The sequence below is a fragment of the Drosophila tropicalis genome, unplaced genomic scaffold (genome assembly GCF_018151085.1).
Source record: "Drosophila tropicalis isolate 14030-0801.00 unplaced genomic scaffold, ASM1815108v1 contig_694, whole genome shotgun sequence".
NCBI lineage: Eukaryota > Metazoa > Arthropoda > Insecta > Diptera > Drosophilidae > Drosophila > Drosophila tropicalis.
Window position 1 is genome coordinate 6,769,927 of NW_027173176.1, and position 20,930 is coordinate 6,790,856.

At 42.3% G+C, this 20,930-nt stretch overlaps 1 protein-coding gene across 2 annotated transcripts; it reads right to left on the reverse strand.

Moving 5' to 3' along the window:
• Nucleotides 1–11,106: 11,106 nt before the first annotated feature.
• Nucleotides 11,107–19,872, reverse strand: Rh50 (Rhesus blood group-associated glycoprotein Rh50). Of its 2 annotated transcripts, XM_068292504.1 has the most exons (9): nt 19,268–19,872; nt 17,536–17,704; nt 16,644–16,809; nt 16,334–16,595; nt 12,979–13,169; nt 12,208–12,402; nt 12,049–12,142; nt 11,892–11,994; nt 11,107–11,410 (listed from the first exon to the last, which is right to left on the reverse strand). In XM_068292504.1, the coding sequence occupies exons 1-9, from the start codon at nt 19,434–19,436 to the stop codon at nt 11,377–11,379; spliced, it is 1,383 nt and encodes a 460-aa protein (XP_068148605.1). In that variant the 5' UTR covers nt 19,437–19,872; the 3' UTR covers nt 11,107–11,376. The 2 variants fall into 2 exon arrangements, with proteins under 2 accessions (XP_068148605.1, XP_068148606.1); XM_068292505.1 differs by lacking the exon at nt 11,107–11,410 and having other exon boundaries at nt 11,731–11,994; nt 19,268–19,871.
• Nucleotides 19,873–20,930: the final 1,058 nt, after the last annotated feature.

Consider the following 20,930-nt stretch of genomic DNA (forward strand, 5'->3'; position numbering starts at 1 on the left):
GGGCACCGGCGTGAACCCACACCACACCATCGCCCACCATCCGACCCCAGTGAACCATCCTGGTTTGACCACCCATATACGGTCATTTACCCATGTTTCTTCCACATGTGAGTATCTAACTCTTTGGTCCTTTTTCTCTTTGTATCTCCGACCGCAAACAGCATTGCACTTTTCTTTTGTATTGCATTTTTGTTTGTCCGTCAGCCAGTCAGCCAGCCAGCCAGCCGGCCAGCAGTCTCCATGGCTATTTGAATGTTGGCTAGCTGTCGGCATATTTGTTTGTCTTCATGTTGTCCAATGTATCCAATATGTACCTATGCACATATGTACATACATATCTATGGATGTATGTATATGTATCTGGCCGACTCTGTGCGGGTTTGCAGCTGACATTACACTTTTTTGCCAGCATTCTTGGGCAGAAGGCAAATGGGGTATGGGTATGGATATGGACATCAACTATAGCTTGTTGCAGAGGGGCGAAAAAAAGTCAGAGCAATCTCTGAAAATCAACTGACAAATGTATCAATTTAAAGGGATGTCCAACCAGATTTCGATTTACAAAAAAAATGGATCCACATATCAGTAACCAACCGAAAAAATGTACGTCTGTATTCAGAACTCCCATTAAGGTATCTAATCCTGTAAAGATTTTATTTAAATTATGGAAAGTTGTTTGATCTTTAATTTACTCCTTTCGCCTTTATTTGTTTCTGTTAACAGCCTCGACTTTATTGTTATTTTTGTAAATAAAAAACAAATTTCGTATTGATTGGTAAACCAGTGGAAATTCATCTTCAGCTGTAAACCGCTGCTGGATGAGAAAGAAACAAAGGAAGATGGACACCGGGGGATGCAGGATTTCTGAAGTTGGAAAGAGTCGTTTGGCCGACGTCTTTCTCAATTAAACTAAATGACAGCGCGACAGGGCATGGGAGGGCGGGTCCCAGGGAAAGAAGGGAGGAGTCGAACTCTTTGGGCATTGCTATTGCGAAGGCTGTAAATCTCGTGCAGGGAAACTTTTTTAAAATTAAATGACAAACACACATAAATAACTGAAATGCATGTATGAGTGTACGATTGTGTGTGTGTGTGTGTGTGTGTGCACGCGTGCAAAATGCATTTAATTTGCTGCAAAGTGGCTGACGGCAGGACAACTCTCCTGGCCCGTTCTGGCCTGGCTCGTCCTGGGCTTGGCTCCAGCCGCGTTGGCACCTCATAGTGAGTGCGAGTGCGAGAGTGCACAGAGAGCAGCGGACGCCGTCGTAGCGGGAGCTCTACTTTGGCTTTTAAAATGATAAAAGTCTCCGCTTGTCGCGACAACGAGACGCCAACAAAGCGGCGTAAATTTCAATTAAATGTGAAAGCAAAACAAATTTTAACTTTATTCCGAAAAAAGCAGAGCAAAGCATACCTCCTCTCCTCTCCACTCCTCTTTTCTCCTTCCCTCTCCCCCCTTTCTCCTTTTTTTTATTCACTAACCCAGTTGTCACCCGGCCCATTTCCGTACTAACAATGGCCCAACACTGTCATTCACCAGGACTACGTTTATACCAGTCACTTATCTCAAAATTTACACTAACTTTGAATGAAAAATAAATATGTAGAATTCTCCCTTATTAACTTATTTTGTGTGATCATTTTTTGATCACTTCCTTTACGTTTTTTTGGATGATGCATTGCCGACTAAGGAAATCCATCTAAAACCTGTCGAGTCAATTCAAACTGGACTGCTTTTTGATCCTTGAATTGTTATCGATTTCCATTATACGCATCTTATTGTTAGTAATATTGGAATGCTTAAATGATGAGAAAACCAAACACTTTATCGCCATTTGTTGATTGCGGTGTAAACGCTGAAAATTTTCCGCGAATTTCGTAAGCCTAAATGTAATTGTGAATTCCATATTTCAATGCGTCTGTGTGTGTGTACTTGTGTGTGTGTGTGTGTGTGTTGTTCCTGTAATTGCCATTTGTTGGCTCTTGTTGTTTTTGTGTTTGTTATAATAACAATTACTTGAAAAATACTCGAATATCAGCAGCAGAGCCAGTAAAATTATTTAAATGCTTTTTGGGCTGAGTGTACGGGGATTACCAGAGCATACACAGATAAAGGCAGACACACATACACAACGCTTACATTCAGAGAGTGTGTGTGTGTGAGAGAGAAAGAGAGAGAGAGAGACAGACGAACGGACGGACAGACACTCACCAAGGCCTTGTTAAACAATCAGAAAACAGCCACCATTATGCTGCATCTGTTTGTGGAACGATTGTGGGTGGCTGGTGGGTGGTTGCATGGCCAATAGGGCGTTCCTGTATGCCTTGCCCCATGCGTGTATTGTCTGTTGAAGTTCCGGACTTGGGGGCCCCAGCGCGGCCGTCAGACAATTTGGTTTAATTGATAGTTTGGATAATGTAATTATAGACAATTGCGTTTCATGCGAAACCGATTTGCTGTTGCTGTTCCTACCGATTATAATGGCCAACAACAACAACAACAACAACAGCAACAGCCAGAACAATGCTCAAGTGATGTCCAGGGAGGATAAGAGTGCGTGTATATTCTACATACCCTTACAGCCCCACCAACCCCCACCCACTCTATGCTATCCTCTCGCACTACGGCATAGAGTGATGTCCTTGCTGCCTGTTGTTAAAGCAAATAAAACCAAAGCAAAAGAAGGAAAAGTTATTTGTTCGAATTGGCCATCGCTAAATGAATGTGTTAACCGAATGAGTGCGTTAACATTAAGCGTTATTAAGTCAGTTGTTGCGCAAAGGATTGCGGTACACTCTAAAAAATACAGAATGAAAATTTTCTACCTTATGATACGTTGTATTCCCTTTAAAAATGCAAGACTTTTGCGATTCATTACAACACAACTTTACATCCGATTTTTGTGATATATATCTTAACTGTTATTACTGACCAAGAAATTTTAAGGTACTTTACTTTACTTAATCAGAGGGCCAAAGGGTTCCTGGTAACAGAATTCATTGCAGCAGCGAATGCATATTTACATTTATATTGAAGAAAGTTTTCGCTAACACCTTCGCTAAACGTGCGGAATGCTTAGTTTACCTTGTTAATTTCCTCCCTTTCGGGTTTTCTGGGTTTATATATTTCTGGGCTGATCCCCTCAGGATTAACACATGATTTTTCTTTCATTAGCCTTGACATCGGAAGGGAAGAACTCAGCCAAACGACAAGTCAGAAAGCCAGCTCGATTATCTATACCAACTTGACTCGGTGGAAAACTTTGCTTATTATAACTATATGAAAGTGACATGACTCTACTTCACAGTGGAGGCTTTCCGAATTCTACGTCAACTTGCCCCACTGAGGGTCTTTTCCGAGAGGAAAAGCTGCACACGTTTTGCCGTCGAAACTTTTTATTAGTGTCTCAAAATGGGCAGAGAAAAAGATTGTGTGCGAGAGAGAGAGAGAGAGAGTAAAGAGAAAAAAAATCACAGACATGACTTGATGGGAACAACGCTGCGTATGATTAATATGCTGCACACGTCTAACCGCAAATATTGATTTTAAAATAAGATGACGCCACTGAAAGTGGGCCACGCCCCACTCAGCGAGCGCACACACACACACACACACATACATATCCTGTCAAAGTTTTTCTTTTTCTTGGGCTGAAAATCAACAACGAAATTATATAATTTGCAATGTAATCAGGAAACTTTAAATGTTAAGCTCAAACAACGACAATAAAGCAAAGGAAGAATCGGATAAAGGACTGTGATTTGAGCCCATGGCCTAGGCCTCGTATGAGTAATGCCCGCCTATAAGATTACTCATACGTAAAAGCCGCAAAAAAAAAAAAAACAAGAACAAAAAGTGGCTGTCATGCAGGAACGCTCTAAGAGCCGCGTCCAAGCACTTTGACAAATGAAACATGGTGACGCCTACCCTACACCAGTCGATCTCCCCTTCCACTGACCTCCGTCTCTCATCTGGTATCCGTATCGTCAATGCTGCTGCTATGGAAAAGAGCTGTAAAAAGGGCCGTGTCACCGTCGTCGTCCCCATCGTCGAGTTTTAATGCCATTGATGGCTTATTTCAGGTTTACGACTTTATTTTTGCTACCTAGCCAATGTCTGTTCATCTCCTCCAACGGCGGAGGCAGGTTTCGCTCCACCACGGATGCGCCTTTGTGTCTGCCGCTTCCATCTATGGCATTCACTCACCGTTCGCATTTGTAACTTTTGACTATGGCAACCGCGTTGTGGGTGGGCAGTAAAGTTAACCTACTCGAACTCATCCAACCACCTCCAAGGCTACCAACATCTCCATCCACAGTTACTTCGACGCCCGGTTTAGCCTAAAAGTATGCTTGAGTGGTTTTTAGGCTCAGTTGTTGTTTCTATTTTATTGCAATGGCAAATTCCACGCTTTTTATTGCAACTCCATTGGAGTCAGTCAGTCAATGGCAGTCGGCAGTCGGCAGTCTGCAGACGACAAGCATTCAACTGTAAGAGTTTTTTTCCCTCCCAAATGTTCCAATAAATGAACAGGGTATTATGGATTTGTTAAATTACTTAAACTTACTCGAAACATAAATATGATACCACGCTATGAGAACAAAGCCGAGCTAATACCAAAATGACAATCCTTGCGAAACGGAAAATTGTTTGAACTAAAGTCGAACTACACACAAATCAAATGGTTTTCCCAGGCATTTGAGCTAAATGAGGGAGGTAATGTGGCGGCAGAAGATTCGGTTTTAACTGCGCCATCATGTAGAGCTAGTAAACCTTTTGGGACTATGAGATCAATGTCAAAATGTTTAAACCTTCTCTATATCTAATTTATATGATGTACATAAAGGTATGTATGTATTTTATTGTTTCATCATCATTTCAGAGTATAGAAACTTCGTTTCTGTGGTTTTCATATTATTATTTTTTTTTTTTCACATATCTAGGTGAACTGTATCGTTAACTTCTGCCAGCCTGCCTGTCTGCTTCCATGTCTGTCCGTCCGTCCGTCTGTCTGTATTCATGTCCTTCTGATGGCCATGCAACAGCATGTTGCATGTTGCCGAAACGCTCAGCTAACAGCAAATTTTTTATTGTCAGCATATTTTTTGTTGTTGTTTTTATGTTTTATGCATATGGCAAGAGGCAGCAGACGCGGTGGTGGGGGGCGGAACAACAAGAGACAGCGGTATGTGGCCATAGGGCATACAAGATTCGAATCGTTCTGATGAACGCGGCGCATTGACTTTGTCTCTTCTCTCTCTGACGTTAAATAAAATATCCTTGTTCTATATAAAAATATCGCAGGAGCTTGTGGGGAAAGAGTTGGGGGGGGGATGAGGTGTGCCTGCCAGCTGCATCGATTAAGCGTATCTAACGGAAATGAAGAGGTGTGGGTCTGTGTGCATGGACGAGGGAGGAAGCCAATCCTTTTCTTTTGTTTTTTTTAGTTGCTGTTGTTGTTGTGTTGGCATGCAGGCTACACGTGTTGGTAACATATTTTTGGACATTATTACAATGGTTCCCACAAAATCCAACCCCCGACCTCGATGCCCTATCCTTTACGAGTTCGAATGCTGTCAATATGGATTTTATGGGTACATATGCGAGTCTCTGTGTGTGTGTAAGTGTGTGGGTGAACGAATGGTTGAGTGGATGAGTGTGTGGGCGCCTTTTTTATGAACACTTGAGTGTATTCAAGTTAGCAGCGTGTTTTGAATGTGTTTTGGGTGCCCTGCCACGCCCAGTCTCATCCTGCCCAGTCCCTTAGTTACTACCCCCACAAACAACAACAACAACAATAACTAAATGGAAATGTGGCAAATGCATTTTATTTCAATTCCAAAAAGGAAACAAAAAAACTTGTTTGCGAATATTTTCACATTCAAAACAAAATAGAAGAGCCAATGGAGAGAAAAAAAGAAAAGTAACTAAAGTCAAGTGCATTGAAGCAATTTCCTGAGGGTTATCATAAAAAACTCGGAAGCACCCTGGAACGTGCAACGAACACGTGTAGGCTAGTTGGTGTCTCTCAGCTAAGGTGTGCACCCTGTAATGAATTCCTTATGCTGAGGCCTACTGCTTATTATTAAAATAAATACGTGCTTGCGAAAGCCATATCCTAACCGGAGAATCCACAACTCCAGAAGAAGGAGAACTCTATCTACGGAGTAGCCTGCATTTTTCTTTTCAATCATGTCACAATTAACCTTTATTTAAGAGACAATTATTGCCGAAGGGAATTATTGTAGGTTGGTCTGTTTTTTTTTTCATTTAATTAATTCCCTTTTTTCCCAACTTTTTGTTGTTTTTTTATGTGGCCAATTTACGCCATGTTGAAAAAAACAACAATAAGAAATAAGAATTTAATAAGAAATAAGTTAATTTCAACTCACAGCTTTAATATTAAATCCATCGATGAAGCGCTTCACGATCTGCTGAAAAAGCTAAAATATTGTTCACAAAAAAAAATCACAAGAAAAAAAATCGAACAAAAAACCTCAGCTGCTCAGAATTAGGTCAAGTTCATTACTCAGGTTCCACTACTCTAACACGATCCACAAATTTATTCACGCTCATTTTTTCGTTGGGTATCGAGAGGGAACAATAATAAGCGGTATTTTTTTTTTCTGACACGAGTCCGCGACACAGCCAACGGCCACATATTTTTGCATTGCTTGCTTAAGGTTACAGTTAGATTTTAGTTTTAAAAATTACTTTTTTTTTTTTGTGAGTGCGTTTTTTTTCACTCGCTGAGTTATGTATGTTTATGTATTATTACTTTTATTTTCCTTTCTGATCGCGCTGAGTATGTATTACATATGTATTACTTTTTTTTGTTTTATCTTATATTACCCTCCCCGCAGGGAGGTTACCCCCGTCGTTGGGTTGCGATCGCGGGGCTCCGTTTTCGTGTTTTATTCTAGCCCGACGTTTGGCTTCCACTAAATTCCTCTCCCAGAAATCAGCACACCCCAGCCTCTCTCAAAATGTTCGCAAATGAGGCGTTAGATTGTTTCTCTTCTGTCGCAGCTGATTTGCCACTGTGACGTCAGTTATTCTGTGTATGTTGAGAAATTTATATGCCTATGAAAGAGGACACTAAATACATTTTATACAATATAGTATAAAAAAAAAATTGGGCTTTTCTTTCTCTTTGGATTTAACTTGTTGCTTGGCAGATTATTTGGTGAAAAAAGTATGGCGACCATATCGCCTCTATTTATCCCTTTTTGTTGGATAATTCCTCTCATTTTCGATGTTGCCCTATCCTAGCTTTCCTTCCAAAGTCTCTCTCTCCCCTTTGGCCTCATGCCCCCTTCCAAGAGAAACAAATGTACTAAATCGAAACTATGGCATACTCTAAGGCGGGGCATATAAACGCCTCTCTCCAAACAGCTACAAGATACATGTTTCAACCCTTGAAACATTGAGGATACAAGATCAATATACTGAAGAGTAATTTTTATACTCAGTTTAAGATTTATCTGAATATTCTTTTCTAATCTAAAATTAATCAACAGCTTTTCAAGGCGGCAAACAAGAAAAAACTTACTAAAATGCAACTCCTTAATTTGTGAATTTCATGGAGTTAGATGGCAATTAAGTAGGTGGCTTGCCTTCTATCGCTGGGCCTGACTCAATCTGCCTCCTACTGGAATCCGATCATCAAATATGCCTATGTATAATTCATGCCTTAGCATTCGCATTCATATTCAGGTAAGCCATTGCAATATTGGCCAATGAAAAGCTTAAAACGCAGCCATAAAATACACAATTTTATATACATTGGCCTTAATGAAAAGCATTTTCGGTCGCGCCCGGATTCCACCTCCATCAGCCGAAAAAACAAAAACCAAAGTATAAAAAATAAAACAACCCAAAGCGAACCAAACTGAACTGAATTTCATGCTTAAGCTCTGTAAAATTAAAATTTAATTGAAGCCCCCACCCAACCCCGTCGCAACATTCGATCCCCCCATACAGCCCATCTAATAGTCAGCTCCCTTTAACAATTCAGAGCCTTTTCGCAATGCGTAACATTAACAAGAAATCCTCTGGAGGAGCAGCAGCAGAAGCTGAAAGAAAACAAAGCATGAGTAGAGTGGAGGCCCCACAGGAAGAAGGCCAAATCCCAGAGTACAAGACAAATGCAATCGACGAGGCAAATCAGCTAACCAAAGTGAACAAAACGATGGAACGCTACTGCTACTGCCGATGGTGGGGTGCGGGCTGTTGGGGAAATGTCGGTGCATGTTTTGATAGCGTAAATTATGTTATAAAATTTATTTAATTTCACTTTTCTGCTTTCAGAACAACTGAACGTTTTGTTGGCTCACGAAATGTGCTCTGGGCATGCACATGACTCTCCATCCATTCCATTCCATTCTCAATGATATTTCCCATATCCCAGAGTCAGAGTCGTAGCCGGTCCCGGGTGTATTGCAAATTGTGCAGGGTCGCCAACTTCATTTCACTTACCCCATCTCTCTGAATGGCGTGCCCAGTGCTTCTACACATGTACCTCTGTATGTTTATGTTAGTCCCGGGCTAAAAGAAACATGCAAACATTTTGGTGGTGGCCACAAGTGAAATGGAAAGCGCCATCATCATGTAAATACAAATACCTTCCATCCAAGTGTGTGTGTGTGTGTGTGTGTGCGCTGCAGCCGTTGGCCATTCTCCTTAAAAGCAGAAAATTACACTCGGTTTGTGAATATTTACAGAAATATATCCAATAGAGATGGACACGTGAGAGAACTATCCGACATGATAAATATATCCAAATCGTCTGAATCTTTGGATGGTCTTTGGTCTATGGCCAATTGGCCATTGGCTTCTATGGCAATGCCATCCTTCTCCAGTCCAGTTTACCCACTGTTGGTTGAACCAATCCAACTTAAACGACTTGTCGTGGTTGCCTAAATAATTAAACATCAATGACACTTAAACGTAAATCATGAATTTTGCATTGACAAGCGGCAACCAGGCCAGAAACCGCCACGGGGAACCCAACGCGACCGTTGGGGCAGACATTGGCACAGGCACGTGCAACATTTGTTCCTGCCCCAGCAATGAAGAAACATTAAGCAAATGAGAGGGTGACACCGACCCCTTTAAGTCGAAGCAACAACAGAAAAAACCAGACTATCACTTCTCGTCCTTGTTGCTGCTGTTGTCAATGTATTTGTCGTCGTTCTCGTCATCTGACCATAAACAGAGACACAGCAGAATGTCAGCGCCACCGGAAACAACACCCGAAAAAAATTGTACAGTTGGAAAATGTTGCAAGTTTCCGCTTCAAGTCTAAGCTTCCTGCAACAGACAAAATCCCCCAGCTGGCTAGGGCTCTAAGCATTCCGGTACAACGTCAACTACAACTACAATTGAAAGAACTATGGCCCAACAATTTGTTGCTGTTGCTCAACCGGCAGCTGGGAGCAGGCGGCAGGCAGCTGGCAGTAGGAGCAAGTGCTAAAGCTGTAGCTGGAGACAAAGGCAAAGTCAATGTCGAGATGCCGCTTGAGTTGTCAGCGCGCTTAAAGTTGCCTTAATTGCTCTCATTGTTGTTGTTGCTGCTGCCGAGCTGCTGGTGCAGTTTTTATGGCTGTCCGTGTCATAGTCGTCGACGTCGTCGTCGTCGTCGTCGTCATCGCTGGCTGGGCATGCATAAAATATGCCACAGACAGAACCAGGAGGATTGGCAACTGGCGACATATTTTCCACTGCCTTTTCAGGCTGTTAATTATTATTATAGACGTGTGAGTCTGGCTCTGGCTCTGGCTGTGGCTATCGTTCTGTTTCTGGCTTTGGGTCTAGGTCTGGGCAACCATCTAACCATCCAACCACATGCAATAAAACAGCACTTAGACATCGGCATAGACACATACGGCAAAACAAAAATAGAGACGGAGACGAAGATTGGTATAGGAATGTGGATGTGGATGGGGCAACTCACAGACGGTCTGTGTCCAACGGCTCATCGGGGAATACTTTGCCAAATTGCACACAGTCTGCCCCAGACTATCACAGAGGGAGACTCCAGAGCCAGTTGTCTGCTAGTTTTATCGGACGCAGCCACTGGGTTACTCATTTGACTAGACGCCTTTTGAATCACGATGAAATTGTTCTTCGAATTGTGAGGGTCATCACGGTTTAAGACTCGCTCTCCGAAAATCACACTTATTTAATCAATTCCCCCTTTCGCTCTCTCTTGTTTCCTCTCCCCTTATGTACATATATGATTTACCTTCAGTCTATCTTAAGCCCTAGATCAAGCACACACTCACATATGCTTCCAGCTCAGCCAATCGACTGGCAATCAGTTGACAATTTTATTGAAACTTGTTGAACTGCTCCCCCTTCCATGGGTCTCTTTCTCCATAATCGAAATGCGGCTAAATCCTTACCTTAAGTAGTTGGCCGCCAGCTTATGGTCATTTAAAAGACATTATTCTTAAGTTGCTTTTGTTTTATTCCCCAGGTGAACTAATCGCCGGCTAAGCTGCTGCTGCTGCTGCTGTTGCTGTTGCTGGCAATAGTTGCAAGAGTCTCTTGGCTAAAAGTCAGCTAATTAGTTGACACTTTGTCTTGGACCACTTAATTAGCTAACAATTTTTGCTCAACATTCGAGAGAGAATGGGAGAGAGACTTGACAATATTTTTGCAGCTCCCTGCCCCTCCTGTCTGCTAGTGCAAGGCTCCCCGCACATACAAATTGTTGGCGGGGACAATTGCATTCCAGTTGCGTAACAGAAATGGGCGCCAATTAAAGTTGGCGGCTGCCTCAGCATTGTTGGCGGCATCACCCAAAACTTCTCCCAGCATATTTAAACTTTTTCCCCACCCCAACATGCCATTGTCGTTGATGGGTGGCGAGGAGTGAAAGATGTGGGAGGAGCAGCCCGACAGGCGGAGGAAACAATGAGAGGGAGGGATTTTATGTGTATGATTTTAATTCCATTAAAAATTTTGCGCGAAGCATGCAAAATAAATTCACAAAAATAACAAGAATAAAAAAGAGACAAAAGGGAGAGAGAGAGAGAGAGAGAGAGAAAACGAGAGAGTAAGGCAATGTCACATTTAAAATATTTTTATTGCTAATACTTTTTGTTTTGTTGCTACTGTTTTTTTTTTTTTTTTTATTGTTTGTTGTTTTTGTTGTGCTCTCTACGCTAATTAAATGTGTAAATTGTTCAAGTTTTTAATTAAATACGACAAATGTCTACAAAAATTAAGGCAAAGCAAGCGCAGGGACAAAGGATTGCTCAATGGCTCTATTGTTGCAGTTGCAATTTAAGTTGTTGTTGCTGTTGCTGTTGCCCGTATTGCAGATGCTGGTGCACTTTCGAAATGTCCCTTTGTCTGCTGAGTGAGACTTACAATAGAAGCTCGTCAATTTTTTCTAGTTTACTGCAAAAAGAGGCGAACAAAAGTTGAGCAACATACACACCCACACACACACACACTAAAAAAAAAAAACATTGTACAAAAAAAGTATACAAAAAATTCTTAAAAAGTGTACCAAGACAGCAAGCAAGGAAATATTCCAAACACAGTGGGCCACATTGACGGAATGTGGCTCGTCGATCAGACATATAGAGTAACAACAAACGATTCTAGCCCATCTATGTATATATGTATATGTGTGTACATGTATGTATATGTGCGGATTGCTGAGCATATTCGCACCCACTGTGCAAGGCATTTTAGACTAAAACATACCAATCCCATTTATGGAATAGAATAAAATAATACAAATGATGTCTTTTAAGCATACAGGACTAAGACATGGCATAACAGATATTCGATCGATCGATTTTTGGCAAACATTTAAGCAACATAATTGTGATGATGGAGGAAATTTAGGGGGCTGGTAGGCTCAAAACTCAACTATTCCTCTTTGGACTCCAATGCTGGCACCTCCCAGTACTGCTCATCTAGATGGTGTTCGTCCTTTTGCAGATTACGGAAGTTCGTGTACTTTAAAACGGCACCTGGGGGAGGGCAGCGTGATTTGATGCATTGCCTTGATTATATCTTCCACTTACCTGTCAATATGCCACCACCTATGGCTATCAGGAGTGTCACAACGATGCCAAACAGCTGGTAGCCCGCCTGCGAGCTGGCATTCCTACCCAAGCCCTAAACGTGGTCACAAAACTGATTAGCTCCTGCAGCATGGCTGGACAATTGTGGTTAAAACTTACGCCCATAATTTTGGTGGCAGTGCCATTGTTGCCAACCATGGCTGGGAAAATATCCTCCAGCTCCGATTGGTAGTCGTCCGCAGTGACCATTGAGGCATAAATGGCCGAGGCAATGGCTGAAATTAGGGCCGGTAGGCCATGTAGATTGTGTACGCCACAGGTGTCATGCAGTCGCAAGTTGGAGGTTAGCCAGGGCTAAACAAATATACAAACAAATCGGTTAAGAATTGATAGAGTACTCCACATAAAATGTGGTGTCAAATTTTTCTTATCAATTGGAGAGAAAGTCTTTCGGGATGGTTGCTCTTTCGTTCTCGGCTTCTTTTCAGCCGCAATCAAGCCTCATGGACTTTCACGGACCCCCCGCCCAAAAAATGGTTCTGAACAGGGCAACATTTGAATTTTATGTAGTTAGTAGTCATTCCCACATAGGTTGTACGTTGTTGTTGCTTGTAAATGGAAGTATGCCCGGCGGGCAACAAACTTTACTCATTAGCGTCGCATTTTTCCTAGGCTCCACTAATTAAAGTGCAGTGGACGAGGAAGAGACTGGCAACGACTGCTAAATGCAACTGGCAATGGTCAAACACAGCTTCCTACTACAATCTCCTCCGGCCCACTCAGTTCTCCTTCCCATCCACCCTTCTATTGGACTAGGCATTTTGAATAGTAGTAGCAGTCGTAGTTGCGGTGGGTTGAGGTGTACGCTATGTATGGATGGCGAGGGCTCGCTGAGTTTTTTCCCCGCATTTTTTGGTTCGTTCAACTTACGGTTAAATAGCGATAGCCGAGCACCGAAACCGTGCCGGCGATAATGCCAATTAAGACAGCACCGTGTGCGCCGAGAAGCAAGTTGCAAACGGTGCCAACGGCCACGCCGCCGGCCAGTGTCGAGTTCTGCACGTGCACCATATCCAATTTATTCTCATGGCTGACAAGTGCGGATACAACGAAGGTGGTCACTGCAAAAAGGTAAACGTAAAGGAAATAGTTAGTGGGTGGCTGGGTTGGCGTGTGGGCTTGTAAGTTGGTGGGGGAGTCATGGCAAATGATTACAGAAATTCGAACAAAAGCCAGAGTTGGTTATGCTTTCAAAAAATTGCAAACTAACATGGGGTTACATTCATAAGTTTTTCCGAACGGAATTGGGGCGGCATTAGTGGAGGGAGTGAAGTGGTCGAAGGGAAAGCTAGTTGAATCACTGGCCAGGTGATATAGCCTTTATTCGGTTCCATTGTGTTAATGATTTGTTGAATGGGCTCAAATTGAGATTTCATACATTTTTGTTCATAATTAGATGGTTTTTCTTGTGGGGGTTGAAAAATTCGTAGACGGCCGCCGAATTTTATTTGCTTTTCATTCCCTCCGCAACATCTGTTCGACTAAATTTTTTAGGTTTTTAGTTAGTTATTTAAATGTACAAGCCAAATAGCTTATGTTTAGGTTTCGAAACCTTTCGTCCACCTCATGGGCACCTAGAGTGGCCCTTTCCCTTTCTGATTCGAAGCAACAAATATGAATTTATCAACTACTTTCATCTCTCTAACACAGTTGAACCGAACAAAAAGAATTCCTTTTTCACATTTTTGAGATTCTCCACAAATTGAGACTAAATGGTAGAAAAACTGACATGAACAACATATTGCATTTAGTTAGATACTATCAAGTTGGAACTAAGCAACCGTTTATGGCCCGTAGCTCAAATTTAGCACTATAAATTAGAAAGTAGAAAGTTGACTTTTGTTGGATAACTCTCTTTTGTTGCTGTCAACTGTCCTTTCTAGAACTCAAATGTCATGTCCGCTCTGATGCCATGCAACCACAACCGCAACTCATAAACACACAAATACACAGGCACATGTAGAGGGGGAAATGAGGAGAAAGCAGCAAAGTAATAAAAATGTTCAGTCACAAAAACTAAATACTACAAACTAGTAAATACTAAATATACATGCCATAACATGGGGCAAGGACTCTTCAGTTTATTACCAGGACACAGAAAGCATAAATCTCAGCAAAAAATAAACACTAAATACTTAAAAATCTCCTCCATTTAATGGGATAACATATGTTGCAGTAATAATAATTTGCATAAATTAGTTGAAATCCGTTTCGGGTTTGGCTTTAGGTTCGGGCTACGGGCTACGGGCTACGGGCTAGGGGTTTCGGCTTTGGCTTTGGCTTTAGCTTTGGTTGGCTTCTGTGGCATGGCCAGTGGCAAATAGAAATAAGTGAAGCAAATCACAAAAAACCGCAGCAATTTCAAAACAGCTTTTGACATTGTCCAGGCGACACACACGCATCCACACCCACACCCACACCCACAAACGCACACAAAATTACAAGAAGAACACAAAATGCTGGCTTAAAAATCAATTAAACAGCTTTTTTATAGTCCACAGAGAGAGAGCCAGAGTCAGGGAGGTAGAAGAGACCAGCATCAGAGCCATGGACTAGACTTTAGCTCAACCAAAGCCAAGCCAAAAGCGTACGAGATTTGGCTAGTCGAGTTGCCGTTGCTGTTGCTATTGCTGTTGGTGTTACTCGAACATTAAACAATTTAAATTAACGCCAATGGTGTCACTTGCGACTATAAAATGTGTGTATTGTGCTTAACATCGTCGGCCAACAATGAGGGCCAGGGGCGACACTGACAAGAGACCCAGACCCAGACCCAGCCCCAGACCCGGACTCAGAACCTCAGACCCAGGCTCGTTCATGGTGTGAAAACAACAACTGGGGCGTATTTTTGCTGTTGGCGCCGCATTTGGACACCAAATGGCGTCGTCGTCTGCCATGCATGTCCCCTCTGCCCCCCTTGCACCCGTATGCAGAAGACAGCAGACACACACACACACACCCATCCGAATACCGCCTCTAATTTCAGCATTGAACTGAACCCCAAGCTTTAGTTTAATTAAGGCAACAACAACTACATGAACATGTACATACTACATACATATAGTATCAGCCAAGTAACTGGCCACTGAATGGTTCCAGGATTGAACGAAATTTGAGGATGCAGCGAGAAGTCGGGAAGAGGACAGCCGCACGTTGACTCAACTAATCGCACATCCTTCCGCATAAAATGCCCTAACTGAGATGACAATTCCAACTAATCATACACTTGAATTAAACCGAATGCGTTACCGTTCCCATCTCTGGCATCGATCAGTGACAAAACACGTCGATCCACCAAGATATCGCTTTCTTGCTATGTTCAGACTTACATTGGACATTGGAAATTGTCCCCAGTTCATTATTTAATGGTAGAGTTAAAAAGAGCTGAGTGCTGAAATGAGGGCGTAGGGTATTGAGAGTGTGGCATGTGTCTGTATTGGGTCTGGATAGCTCATGTGCCGGGATGTTACTATTTGGTGATGTTTGTGTGCCTGCTCAGTGTTTAGGTGTTACCTCTGTTGGTCGGTCTGTTGGGCTGTCGGACGGTCGGACGGTCGGTCGGCCTGTCGTTTGGTCGGTCTGTACTGTGAAGGGCTTTAATAACCATGCCATGACCATGGGTAGCAGGCCACAGCTAGTCAGGCCGGCCAGCCAGGCAGCCAAGTGACGCCAAGAGCTGAACGAAACCCAGGACTTGGCTTATCTCAGCTGCTGCCGCTATCACCGCCACCACCGCTGCTGCTGCTGCTGCTGTGTAAGGTCCTGTTAGGTCCTTTGTATACATTTAATTTGTGTTTTGTTATTTACATTAACCCAGGCAGGCAAGGAAACTTTACTTGGCTATTTTTTCCGTCTACTCTCTCCCATTCCATATTTGTATATAAATATATATGTATGTATATATATTTATTTGTGTATGTGAAGGAACAACAAGCTAGCGAGCAAAGGCTATGGCCAGTCTGACCTCCTATTTTACCTCCTCCACCTCCACTTTTTATGTTCGCTACGTGCTCAAAATAAATTTTCAAATGTGTTAACGAAACTATTTGACATTTAATTAGTTTGTGAGTTGCATGCATAAAGATTTCAGGATTTGGATCAGCCGAGAGCCTTTTCAATTTCAACATTATAATTAACGTGGCCGAGAGGTGGTGGAGGTGGAGCAAAGTGGTTGGCCCCGCCACTTGATTCATATAATTGGGCCGCTTCAGAAAACGTGACTCACCTGTTGCCGCGGCTAATGATAGGAACGTGTTCAAAATGGCTCGTTCCCCGCCAGCTCCTTCAGCCAGAACCGAGTTAAAGCTGGGCCAATAGACCCACAGGAAAGTGGTGCCGATCATTGCGCTAATATCCGACAAATAGTTGGCTCCTTCATGCTTTCCGGCCTCATTCTGATCGCTTGCTGGACGCAGCATTAGGGCCACAGCGAGACCAAAGTAGGCACCAAAGGCATGAACCGTTATAGAGCCGCCGCAGTCACAGATCTATGATTAGGAATCACTAACTGATCACTTAATGCTTTCGCTACTTACACTCAAGACATTTAGGGCCAAATACTCGTTGGCGGCAAACAGAGCCACCTCAAAGATGGACATGCAAAGCAATTGAATTGGCGTGGTCCTTCCCAGCAGAGCTCCCATGCTAATTAAGGGCACAGCGGCGGCAATATCCGCATCGATGATGTTCTCCAAAGACAAGCTGAAGCGAGAAGACAGTGTGAAGTAAGTGACAAGTCGAAGAGATAGAAGATAAGGATGCCCATTAAGCCGTGTCAGGCAGGGTCGCCCTATCTGGTGTTCTGCTGTGTGACACGCATAAAAAATGGCCACCATCTGAAATGGCCGCCAAATGAAATGAAGTGAAATATAATGCATACATTTTCCTTCCTGCGAGGTTGCCTGCAGAATTTGGCCAATTTCTTTATACTTTTAGATGTTGACATTATGTAATACTTTTTCTGTCATGTTAATAAGTTGAGAATTTAGTAACTTTTCGGGAACGCCTCGTTTATCATTCTCTTGCTTTCTTAAGAGCATTTTTTGTTTCAAACAGCTTGTGTTTGCTATTTGACTTTGTTGCCCATTTCACTTAGCATAAGTACTGTTTGCCACACCAAGCACCACCCAAACCCCCTATCACTGCCCTGCCAACCCCCCCGCTCCCCACCCTTGCACCGATTGCCAAGTTTGTCTTGTTCATTTAAAGTAATTGCTTTGAATTCATTTCACCTTCAGGATAAATTTTCAGTTTTTTGTGTTCTCTTCATTTTTCTTGAACTTATTTGTTTTCCAAGAAAGACAAAAAGGTACACAGAAAGAAGGGGAAAGAGCGAGGAAACCAGCCCAAAGAAACAGAGCCGACAGGAGCGCAATCAATTAATTGATTTTCTGTAACCTCCGATTTGGCTTTGTACAATTGGATTACCTAATTTTGCCCGACTCCATGTGAAGGAATCCCTTCATCAGAATTGACCATTGCACCACCAAAGCGGCCATGAACAATGTATATCCTGTGGCACTGTATCCATATTTGCGCAGAAAAGTCATCAGAAATCCGAAGCCAATGAAGATCATAACCTGAATATCTTGAAACTCTGCAAAAACAAAGGAAAAAAAGGAAAAATAAAAAATTAGAGAAAGAGAGAGAAAGGAGGACGATTAATTAAGTCAAGTCTCTACCAATTAGATGGCCAATTGTCTGCTGCCAAAAGTCAATTGCAGTGAGATTGATGTCACTATTGGGCACCCAAGATATATATCTATACACATGAGTGTGTGTGTGTGTGTGTGTGTGCGAGTCAATGTGTTCGTGTGAGAACGCGCGGGTGCAATTAGTGTGAAATACGCTTTAATTTATTTATTATGAATTGCAACAAGTTGTTTACAGACGCATTTGCATAAATTGAAATTAATGACTTTAATTATTCATCTATTTATGTCTCTGTATTGGTGGGCATCTATGTAAAGTGTGTGTGTGTGTGTCCTATTGTTCGGACACACACAGACATACATACAAGCATAAAACCCACTTGTTCATAGTTAGAGAGTCGCAAAAGTAATTAATGGAATTGCTGCCACGGGACTTCGAGCTGCTCCTTGGTGTGCCCTGTTGTAGACCAAGCAAAATATTACTTTATTAACTTATTTATGACCCGCCAACACTTGGCAAGCAAATACAACTTGTGGCCCAAATACCAAAATACCATAGAAAACTTCCTGAATAGCAGAAGCTGAAGTCTGTGGCAAAGTTGTTTTCATTTTTTCTCAAGGTATTTAACTCTCCTTTACTTTATTCTCATGACTTGAAGAGTTTAATTAAATTACTTTTGTTTATAAATTTCGAGCCTAATTATTTATAAGAATAATTGGATCGGTTCAAAGCAAATCCTCGGCAATCTGTTCTGATGATTGGAATATGAATAAGCCCATCAAGGAATAGTTTTTTAAATATACCAAAGATATTGAGTGGGACAACAATATCGGCTAATTTTGTTCTGTGTTCTTTTTTTCTATTAAAATATAAAAATACTTATGGGTCGACGCTGTTTTTTAGTTTTGAGTTGGTTTTATTTTTTGTGTCATATTTATCAAGCTTTTGTCATCCAGCTGTCTTACCCTCCAACTGCAAATATTTGTTGTGGAGACAGCTTATCAGTTCTCTCTGGTTGCCCCCGACTCATCATAAATGTGTCAAATGTAAGTCTATGAGGTGAGTGACAACTACATCAAAAGAATGAAACCAAAGTCCGAGTCACATGGAATGGGGGAATGCGGCTGGCTGCTAACTTGTCCCATTTCATTAGCCCAACGTGGCTAATTAAGCCGAAATAAATTGTTATAAAAATAGAGTGACCACACAGGGTTGACTCCTGAGCTATCTTAGTCATGCTGTGAAGCAGATTGACACTGTCACCAGGCCAAACAAAAGTGAATAAAGACTAAACTGTTAATTAATATTTTTGACACCTTTGCGGTCAATTTGCCCATAACTAAAAGTGTTATTGTGCACATAGCTTCAAATTGAAGCATATTGGAAGGGGGAGTGGTCGATGAAAGAAAAGAAATGCATGAAATTTGACTTGGGATGAAGTGGGCTTCGTTGGTGTACGATGGTGGGTGAGCAGATGAAGATGGTAGGAAAATCCTTTGCAACTCACGCGGATATTTGGAAACGTGTTCGTTTGCTGATCCAGCGTCTTCAGCACCGATTGCCTGGGGCAAAACAGCCTTCTCGTAACGCACGAACAGCCAGAATAGAATCAGGAAAATTATTTGCACAATCATCAGGACTATATAGCCCGACACTTTGGCAGTTGGCGAATGCATGATGAAAAAAACACAAAAAAAGAACAAAAACAAAAAAAAGAAAGGAGCACCAAAGGACACCGACAATGCCGAAACAAAAAACGAGCGAAAAAGAAGCCGTTGGCGGAGTTACTGCTGTTGCCTGCTGATTGGAGGAGTCGACGAAGTTGCCAATGAAGTTGGAGCCGGTCGCACTACAAATCCTTGCCACAGACGTTGCAGCACGTGTTTGAATGCGTTTGGGGAATTAGAATGCTAAGTGGCCCAGACAGGAAGTCTTCTCCTGCTCTCCTTCTCTCGCTTTATCTCTCTGTCTCTTGTTCTCTGTAATACACAAAGCACGCGCCCTAAAATGCTTGGAACCCAGGGTCTGTGTCGGGGAGTGGAACTGATGCTTGTGAACAACGATTCACGATCTGCTACCGCTGAGCTCAGTGCTCGTACTGATGCCCCGAACACTGAGTGTACAGCGTAAGTAGCCGTTGCCGCAGTCCGTAGTACTAGCCCGTGGCAGCGGCGGTCAACGGGGCGTATGTGCGATATCCATGGCGATTTATTCGCATGATATAACTATTTGATTTAATTTGCCTTTTCTGTTGCTAAATAATTCACTGCTTTTATCCGCACCCTCCTCCCCACACGTACCACCACAGTACCGCCTTCACCACCGCCACGACTCTCAGCCACGGCGATTCGTTGTTGTGGTTTTCTATTTTATTTAAATTGTTTTGTTTCAGTTGCATTGCAATTTCAATTTCGAAATTGTCTCTGGCCCTTTTCCCCCTCCTCTTCCACTCTGTCTCGCCTTCTTCCCGGTCTCCACCTTCCATCGAACGGATAGCCACTTCTTTGTGGTTACTCTCGGTCCATCGAATCAGTTGTCTGTGTGTGTTTGTTTGCTCAATTCATTGGTAATTCGTTATAAATTTATCAAACCAGGCGGTTTGCATAAACAAAGTTAAAGTTCAAGCTGCATTCCGAATCGGGCAATTGGGCAAAGGCTTAACCCACTTAGATCCCTCATAAAAGTGGCAAATCTAGGCTGATAAGCCAGTTCAGTTGAGTTGCCGGAGTGTTGTCAGTCAATTGATATGATTTTGGATAAACGTAAACAAAAATAGCCTAACAACATCCATCACGTTGCCAGCACAAACAATTAGCACGCTGTCAACATCAAATGTTCATAAAAAAGCAACAACAGCAGCAAACCAAACAACGAATTAAAAGACAAACTTATAAACTATATATGTATATGTACACAAGTCGAAGTGGATCAGCAGCTGATCTAATCTGATCGGATCTGCTAGCTCTTCCTCTCATTGATGACACAACTCAACTGAAACCGCACAGGCCTCTTATTCCCATTCCCATTCCCATCGCCATCCCCATCACCACACAGAGAATCGTTTAGCAGTTTTTTAGTAGTTTAGTGCGAAATTAATGGGGCAACAATAAAAAGTGCGGTGAATCGCACATCTATGCCAAAAGCCAACCAAACGTTCCGCACAAATGTTT

Coding starts and splice junctions, on each gene's coding strand:
- Rh50 (XM_068292504.1), bottom strand. CDS start 19,436: ATGCATTCGCCAACTGCCAAAGTGTCGGGCTATATAGTCCTGATGATT. Junction 16,596..16,643: donor TGGCCCTAAATGTCTTGAGT/GTAAGTAGCGAA, acceptor TCCTAATCATAG/ATCTGTGACTGCGGCGGCTC. Junction 12,143..12,207: donor CTGCCACCAAAATTATGGGC/GTAAGTTTTAAC, acceptor GACCACGTTTAG/GGCTTGGGTAGGAATGCCAG.